This window comes from Coccinella septempunctata, chromosome 6 (assembly GCF_907165205.1).
Source record: "Coccinella septempunctata chromosome 6, icCocSept1.1, whole genome shotgun sequence".
In the NCBI taxonomy this organism is placed as follows: Eukaryota; Metazoa; Arthropoda; class Insecta; order Coleoptera; family Coccinellidae; genus Coccinella; species Coccinella septempunctata.
The window spans coordinates 29,547,851-29,555,937 of NC_058194.1; the positions used below are offsets into that span (position 1 = coordinate 29,547,851).

Consider the following 8,087-nt stretch of genomic DNA (forward strand, 5'->3'; position numbering starts at 1 on the left):
GTAGAATGCATTGGCGTTCAGTCCGCCACTACATTAATATAATAGTAGCTTTCGATTCAAATATAAACCCCATGCTTTTTTACATATTCCTGTCCCATATCTTTTCTTATCCAGAATATACAGGGTGAGTCTTCAACTCTTACAAATATTTCAACAGTAGATTCTATATCATTTTATCCGATTCGGCGCTGATAAAAAGATATAGTCATTTTAAGTCTTCATAATGAGCTATGCCACCCCTGGAGAAACAAAATTACCTGCGGAATAACAAGCTGAATCCTTGACACTACACATCTATGGATTTTTTCAACAGAGCTGCATTCAACCAAAGTACCCAATTTTCCGAATATCACAGATATTTTTGAACATGAAATTACTCTAAAACGGCGCATTATACGAGGAAATTTGTCATTTGACGGCAGCTTTTATTTTACAAAAAAGCCAAATATTCATTAGATAGCGTCCAACTTAGTTTCAAGAGTTGGGTTCTTTGAATTTTTGGACATTTTATGGTACGTAATGGCCATAATGAAAAAACTGAAAGACGTGGGTGATATCTTGTGTTTGAAAAATATTCATCAAACAAATGAAAAACTATAATCCAAAATTCATTTCATTCAATGAAACCGTTTGTGAGATAAAACTAAAAATAACATTTTTTCATGGTTTTTCAAGAGCCTGTATCTTTGTAACCGGGCCGATTCGGAAAAAATGGTAAAGGAAAAAAGTGTGTCTTTCGACCCCAAGAATCTACTTATGAAAGCGTTTCAATAACGAATTCAACTTAAAACATCTTCAAATTTCAGCCTTTTTCTTAGACTTGGCAACGTTGCAAGTTTTCGTAGGATGTTTATTTTTCGAAAATTTTCCGATCGTATTTTTCTCCGCCCATTCCAAGGGCCGAACAGCCCATTAGGATTTTCGTAATGCGCCCCTGGTCGAGCTGTTCGCCTGCTAAATTCGCAGCCTCTCCCCCTCGATCATCTATTCCAATTTTAATCAAACATACCGCGCCGAAACTTCCGCCGCAGTCCGATACTTTCGAATGGAGTGAACCGAGGGGTCGCACCCGGAGCTAGGGGGGGCGAGAGGGGGCGACTTGACGTGTCCGGAAAGTATAACAAGTTTGAGCGTACTTCATCGAACGTCAATAGGCCTGTTTTGGTTCGCTTTTAGGATGGTTCCAGAACGGTTCAAAACAGTCGCACATTTATTTATTCAGCGTAAGCTCGCGCGTAGCATGCGTGTAGCTTCCCACACCATTGCTGCTCCACTACTTTGAACCGATTCGGAACCGCCTCAAGTGTGAACCAAAACAAAGCTAATATTTGCTTATTGGCTCAAGTATTTCAGGTTAAATCGCCGATTTCGCTGAACATTCACAGGAGTCGCTCCTTGACAGAGCTTTCCCGGGCTGGGGTGGGGAAAATCCTGGTGGAAAGTGAAAAATATCACACTAAGGAACAAGGCTTTACTGAAAATATTACCACGAAAACATATCATGGGTTCACAGGTAATGTATACATGACAAAATGTAACATACGAGGATGTATTGATATCTAATTAGCCTAGACCAGTTCCATGCATAAAAAAAATAATGCGTTACCATAGCAACGAACAATAACTCATTAGAAGTGTCAGTGTGAAGTTTGAGGTCAAAAAAGTAAACCAGAGTTACACAGTGAATTGAAAGAGGGTTAAGAGGTAAGCAGATTTACGAAGATATGCTTAATACCCTTGGTAATCAATGTCCTTCGTGAAAAATTGGACTGCAAGCTTCAAAAGAGGTAAATTTTCCTTTGAAGATGATGACCGATCGGGAAGGCCAGTTTCTGTGTCAGTCCCCGAAAATATCGATGCAGTTCATGACATGATTTTATCAGAACGTCGAATTGGGCTAAAATGGATATCTGAGCACTGAATATTTCATACGAACGCGTTTATCATATAGTTCAATTTGGACATGAGAAAAATTGCCGCAAAATGGATCCCCAAATGTTTTGACTAAAAGCGTGCAAGGATAGAAGCATCGCGTTCGTTCTGTGCTCGATTTGAAAACTATGCAGACTTCTTAAACAGAACTGTTACTATGGATGAGACTTGGGTACATTTCTACGATCTAGAAACAGAGCAACAATCGATGGAATGCCAACACCCTGGTTCTCCAAGATCTAAGAAGTTTAGTGTCCAAAAATCTGCTGGAAAAGTTCTTGCTTCAGTTTTTTGGGATTGTCATACAGTAATCATGATCAATTTTTTGAATAAGGGTAGAACCATAACCAGGGATTACTATTCGACGGCTGTATTCGGGTTCGACTTTTGGACGGTCCGAGAATTGTTCTAAAACTGCGCAAAACTGTTGCGCCCTAGTAAAAAATCCTCTGCGCAGTTCCAGAACCATTCTCGGACTGTCCGAAAGCCGAACCCGAATACAGCTGAGATTACTGACCACTCTACGGAAAAAAATTAGGGTGAAATGACGCGCAAAGCTATGCAAACTTGTTTTGTTTTTGCAGGACAATGCCCCTGCACACAAATCTCATGTTGCCATGCAAAAACTTCGCGATTTAGGGTTTGAATCACTAGAACACCCCATTTATTCACCAGATTTGGCTCCACCCGACAATCATCTCTTTACTCATCTGAAAAAAGGTTCAATAAGTCGTAAATTTTCTTCCAACAAGGAGGTAATAAAAGCTGTGGAGGTCTGGTTTGCAGAGCAAGAAGAAACATTTTTTGTTAAAGGTCTAGAGACGTTGCAGGTTAGCTGCAATAAATGTGTCCAATTAAGAGGAGAATATGTTGGGTGTTTAAAGAGAAAAGACGCGGAGATCTATCCTAAGGTGTTTTGTTTTTGCAGGACAACGCCCCTTCACACAAATCTGATGTTGCCATGCAAAAAATTCTTGATTTAGGGTTTGAATTTCTAGAACACCCGCCTTATTCACTAGATTTGGCTTCATCCGACTATCATCTCTTTCCTCAACTGAAAAAAGTTTAAAAGGTCGTAAATTTTCTTTCAACGAGGAGGTAATAAAAGCTGAGGAGGTCAGTTTTGCAGAGCAAGAAGAAACATTTTTTTTGAAAGTGTAACGGTTTTATTTTAACTAATAATTAATTGGGAATGAGGTTATATTGTTTGTTTATTTTTGTTGTCTTCAACTGTGTATCGACGGTATCAAGGTAGCCAACAATGTAACGTGTTTTCGGCGGTCACAGATGTGGAAAATATTCTTCATATTTCGAGAACAATGTTAATTTTTGTATCGGGATCTAATGTTGGCATAATTGGGGATAGTGAAAAGTGAGGTTGAGGAAGAAAAACAGAAAAAGGACGAAGATTCGAGAAAGAGATTTGAGAGGTGTGAAATCAGGTGCTGGATTTTGACGGAATTTTTCGGAAGAAGACTGGAATTTGAAATTCTGGGTACCTGCAAGGGGATTATTCGAAATTTCCGGATAGGAGATCTGGTTTATGGTATTTTTTGGAAGAGATAGATCATCCGAGCCCAATTTGGGGATATATCAAATTCAGAATTCCGGTTTCACGTGGACTTGGGAGATAGGACCCTCTTACAGAGGTGAGAATAAACCGAATTGTCTTCAATAAAATTGATGAAAAATAGGTGTTCCAATTGTTATTTGGGTTTTTTAGGGTTTTCTTGGGCTATCTACTTTGCATTTTCCTTGATCGTGGAAAGGGACGATTTGGAGGAGGCCATTATTTGCCGGACACCGACGCCATTTTGTGTTGATCGGCCTGAAACCCTAGAGGATTTGGTTTGGAGAACCTTGGAGACAACCGCAAGTTTTTTTCAACAGACGTCACATCATTTTGCTTTCCCCATAGTTTTTATGTACACTTAAATCTTGTAAATTACTTGTGAACCGTTCGTGATCACGATCCGGGAGAAATTCAGACATTTTCAACCTCACTCAACAGTCAACAACCAATTTCTAAGGTTGGAATTTACGTATTTTGTTCAACCGTTATACACCCAAGTTATTTCAAATACGTTGGCGCCCATTTATTTCATGTTAATACATCTCAAAGAAAGGTTTGTTTTTGAATCCACCCCGTCTCCACTACAAAAACTAGCTGTGGTTAAATTATCAGTAATTAAGGTTACATTTTTGGCGCCCAACGTGGGGCCTACATTTGTCGAAGGGGTTTTCATCCGATCCATTGATTCTGTAATCTTTTTTTGGAGTATTTTCTGAGTATTGTTGAAGCTGATTGTTCTCGAACACTGTTGTGATAAGATACCAAATATGTCGCGAAAAATTGAAATAAATCGCCTTGATAAGGAAGAATTGACTTATGAACTAGCATGGAGAGGAATTGCACCTGGAACCGTAGAAGAAATGAGAAGTCACCTAGCCCTAGCACGCCAAATGGAAAAGTCTGGAGAAAGTTTACATTATCCCCCTTACCCTTTCACAGTACAGGAGGATATGGTTGCAGTTGCACAGAAATTGGATGATCTCGTCCAAGTGATAGAGGATTTCTCAGACAATTCGAAGAGCTCTACATTCGTGAAATTACAGACGAAACTTAATCATGTTTTAGGACGTCTAGATAACATGGCCTGCTCCAAGGCTGATGAATTCAAGCAACGAGGGCTTTTGGTGGCCCAAACTTTATCTATGATTAACAAGTTGAACACGAAGGCTACCCAGGCTGAAGGAAAAATCGAACCTATTCCCCCAAATTTATGCGTTCTTCAAGGAAGTATACAGGCTGCGGCCTTGCCTGATCCTTTTGCTGGTGCTGCTGCTCAGATGCCGATTGGCACAAGTACACCAAATACCTCCAATACAGTTGGACCTAGTAACATAAAGCCCATACTACCTCACAAATGGGGAATCAAATTTGCTGGAGATAAGAAGAAAATGTCAGTTACAGCATTTTTTGAACGAGTGGAAGAGCTGAGGCGAGCAAGAAACGTCACAAAGGAGATATTGTTGGAATCTGGAATTGATCTTTTCGAGGGGAGAGCATACGAGTTTTATCAGGATTGTCGAGCAGAGGTCCAGACTTGGGACGAGTTAGTAAATAAATTTAAGGAGGAGTATCAACCACCCTTCTATTCCGAGCATCTCTTGGAGGAAATAAAACGAAGAACACAGGGCCCGGACGAATCGATAGGGACCTACATGGCTATAATGTCAAGATATTTTCAAAGATTACATTGTCCAATTTCCGAAGAGGCTAAACTAGCAATTCTGATGAGAAATATCTCTCCATTTTACAGGAATCAATTGGGAGCTCTCGAAATTGATAACATTGCTCAGTTGAAAATGTTGTGTAAACGGATAGAATATAGAATGTCCCCTGCTGATCCTGGTCCGTCATCCCGAAGAAATTGTTCTTTAGAGCCAGACCTTGCCTATGTTAAATTAGAGGAACAGCTTTCAGAAATGGATATTTCAGGAGCAAGCACTGAGATAGGTGGAACTACTGATTCAGTGAGGCAGAAGGAGATTATTTGTTTCAACTGCAATAAGGCGGGACATAAGGCTATTGGATGCGCTGAAAAGAGAAAGATTTACTGTTATGGATGTAAGAAGGTTGGTGTCACTAAACGGAATTGTCCTACCTGTTCCTCGGGAAACGGACGACGACCCTTCTAGAAAGTCGGACTAGAGAGGGATCAAATATTTCGTCCGGCTACAAACCTGTTTTAGACTTTATCTTGGACCACGCCGTTGGGGATGAGAGGCCATATTTGAAGGTGGATATACTGGGTTATGAAATGTTGGGACTACTAGACTCAGGTGCATCAAGGACTTTTGTTGGAAGAAAAGGTTGGGAGATTTTAAAAAAGTTACAGTTAAAGCTTAATACAGAATTCACAACGGATTGCAGAGTGGCAAATGGTCAGAGAGCAAAGAGCATAGGAACTGTTGAGGTACCGGTTAAACTGAGAGACAGAGTAAAGATTGTTGAAATGCTTGTTGTGCCTGATATTCCTCATACGTTGATCTTGGGATATGATTTCTGGGTTGTTATGGGTATCATCCCTGATTTGAAACATAATGAATGGCATTTTGCAGAAAACCCTAATGATTTATGTAGCATGGAACTGAATAATTTGCATGACAGTTTGAATGACGAGCAGAGGAAACGACTAGAAGAGCTGGTACACGAGCATCGACAAACTATGGGAGATGGGATAGGTTGTACGAACATGGTTGAGCATAAAATTGAGACCACATCACAACCTATAAGACAAAGAAGTTATCGAGTTTCTCCTGTACTACAGAAGGTGATTGAAGACGAAGTTAATGTAATGTTGGAGCAAGATGTGATTGAGCCGTCAAATAGCCCCTGGGCTTCCCCAGTTGTCCTGGTCAAGAAGAAGAACACTGATAAATACCGATTCTGTGTCGACTTTAGGATTTTGAATAGTAAAACCGAACGCGACAGCTATCCTCTTCCTCTGGTTTCAGAAACACTGGACAAACTCAGAGATGCGAAGTATTTATCCACTGTTGATGTGAAGAGTGCGTATTGGCAGATTCCTATGGAAAAATCGTCGAAGCCCCTTACTGCATTTATTTGCCACAAGGGACTATTTCAGTTTAAGAGAATGCCGTTTGGTCTGCACAACGCTGCAGCGACATGGCAGAGATTCATCGATACGGTCCTGGCAGATTTGGCACCCTTTGTGTTTGTTTATTTGGACGATATCGTGATTGTGACTCAAACGTTTGAGGAACACCTTAGAGTTTTAGAGGAAGTCCTTAGAAGGCTCAAGAGCGCAGGCGTGACTATCAGTTGGGACAAGTGCCAATTCTGTCGTCCGGAAATGAAGTATTTGGGATATGTGATCGACCAACAAGGACTGAGAGTAGACCCTGATAAGGTGAGGGTTATGCTAGAGTTGAAACCTCCAACATCGGTGAAAGAAGTCAGAAGAATCATTGGCAGCTTCTCGTGGTATCGTCGATTCATCCAGGACTTCTCTACTATAATGACTCCAATTACAGCATTGACAAAGAAAAATAAGAAGTTTGAATGGAATTCGGAGTGTGACATCGCTTTTAAAAAGGTAAAAGAACTGCTGGTAAGAGCGCCGATTTTGAGCTGTCCTGATTACACTAAAGAGTTCTTAATCGCCACGGATGCTTCTGGATATGGGATTGGAGCTGTACTATATCAACCTCATGACCAGGGAGACAAGGTTATTTGTTATCTAAGTCGATCACTATCCAAACAAGAAAGGTTATACACGACATCGGAAAGAGAAATGCTTGCTGTGGTATGGGCCATACAGAAGCTTCGACCTTATATCGAAGGTGTTCCCTTTACAGTGGTAACTGACCATCATTGTTTGAAATGGCTACTGAATTTGAAAGATCCAACTGGTCGTTTGGGTCGTTGGTCCATTAAACTGCAGATGTACGATTTCAAAGTTCAGCATCGAAGTGGACGTGAAATGGCTCTTCCAGACATGCTGTCTAGGACCATGCCTGTGTTGGATGAAGTAAAGACTGGAGGAGGCTCTGAACATAAGGTGGAAGACAAATGGTATAACAGGATGGTGATGAAAGTGGAGAGAGTACCGCTGAAGTTTCTTAGCTGGCGCATACAGGATGGCAGATTATATAAATATGTGAAACAAGACTATCCTGATCTGCTAGTAAAGGAAGATTTCTAGAAATTAGTCATTCCGAAGGAACGAAGATCAGAACTCATTAGGTCAGCCCATGACTCTCCGTTAGCTGGACACATGGGGGTATATAAAACGTATTCCCGACTAACGGAAAAATATTACTGGCCGAAAATGCGTCAAGATGTAGCTAATTATGTGAGAAAATGTACAGTATGTGCTGCGTATAAACATGACCCTAAGGGCGTTCGGGATCAGATAGTATCTCACTCCAAACCATCAAGACCATGGGAAGTTATATCGACTGATTTGATGGGTCCACTACCGAGGTCAACGAAAGGAAACACTTACATTCTTGTGGTATCCGATTATCTGAGCAAGTTTTCATTGATTTTTGCGTTGCGAAAAGCCACTTCTGCAGTCATTATAAGGAGAATAGAGGAAGAAGTCTTTTTGATTTTTGGAGTACCG

At 40.6% G+C, this 8,087-nt stretch overlaps 2 protein-coding genes across 2 annotated transcripts; both read left to right on the forward strand.

Annotated features, from left to right (window-relative positions):
* The first annotated feature begins 3,094 nt into the window (after positions 1–3,094).
* On the forward strand, positions 3,095–4,057 carry LOC123316155. Its single transcript, XM_044902147.1, has 2 exons — positions 3,095–3,581; positions 3,656–4,057. Exons 1-2 carry the CDS (start codon positions 3,476–3,478, stop codon positions 3,865–3,867), a joined length of 318 nt encoding a protein of 105 aa, XP_044758082.1. The 5' UTR covers positions 3,095–3,475; the 3' UTR covers positions 3,868–4,057.
* Positions 4,058–4,395: 338 nt separating this feature from the next.
* LOC123316026 lies at positions 4,396–7,664 on the forward strand. Its single transcript, XM_044901936.1, has 2 exons — positions 4,396–5,563; positions 5,689–7,664. The coding sequence occupies exons 1-2, from the start codon at positions 4,396–4,398 to the stop codon at positions 7,662–7,664; spliced, it is 3,144 nt and encodes a 1,047-aa protein (XP_044757871.1).
* Positions 7,665–8,087: the final 423 nt, after the last annotated feature.

Coding starts and splice junctions, on each gene's coding strand:
- LOC123316155 (XM_044902147.1), top strand. CDS start 3,476: ATGGTATTTTTTGGAAGAGATAGATCATCCGAGCCCAATTTGGGGATA. Junction 3,582..3,655: donor GATAGGACCCTCTTACAGAG/GTGAGAATAAAC, acceptor TGGGTTTTTTAG/GGTTTTCTTGGGCTATCTAC.
- LOC123316026 (XM_044901936.1), top strand. CDS start 4,396: ATGGAAAAGTCTGGAGAAAGTTTACATTATCCCCCTTACCCTTTCACA. Junction 5,564..5,688: donor AAAGATTTACTGTTATGGAT/GTAAGAAGGTTG, acceptor AACCTGTTTTAG/ACTTTATCTTGGACCACGCC.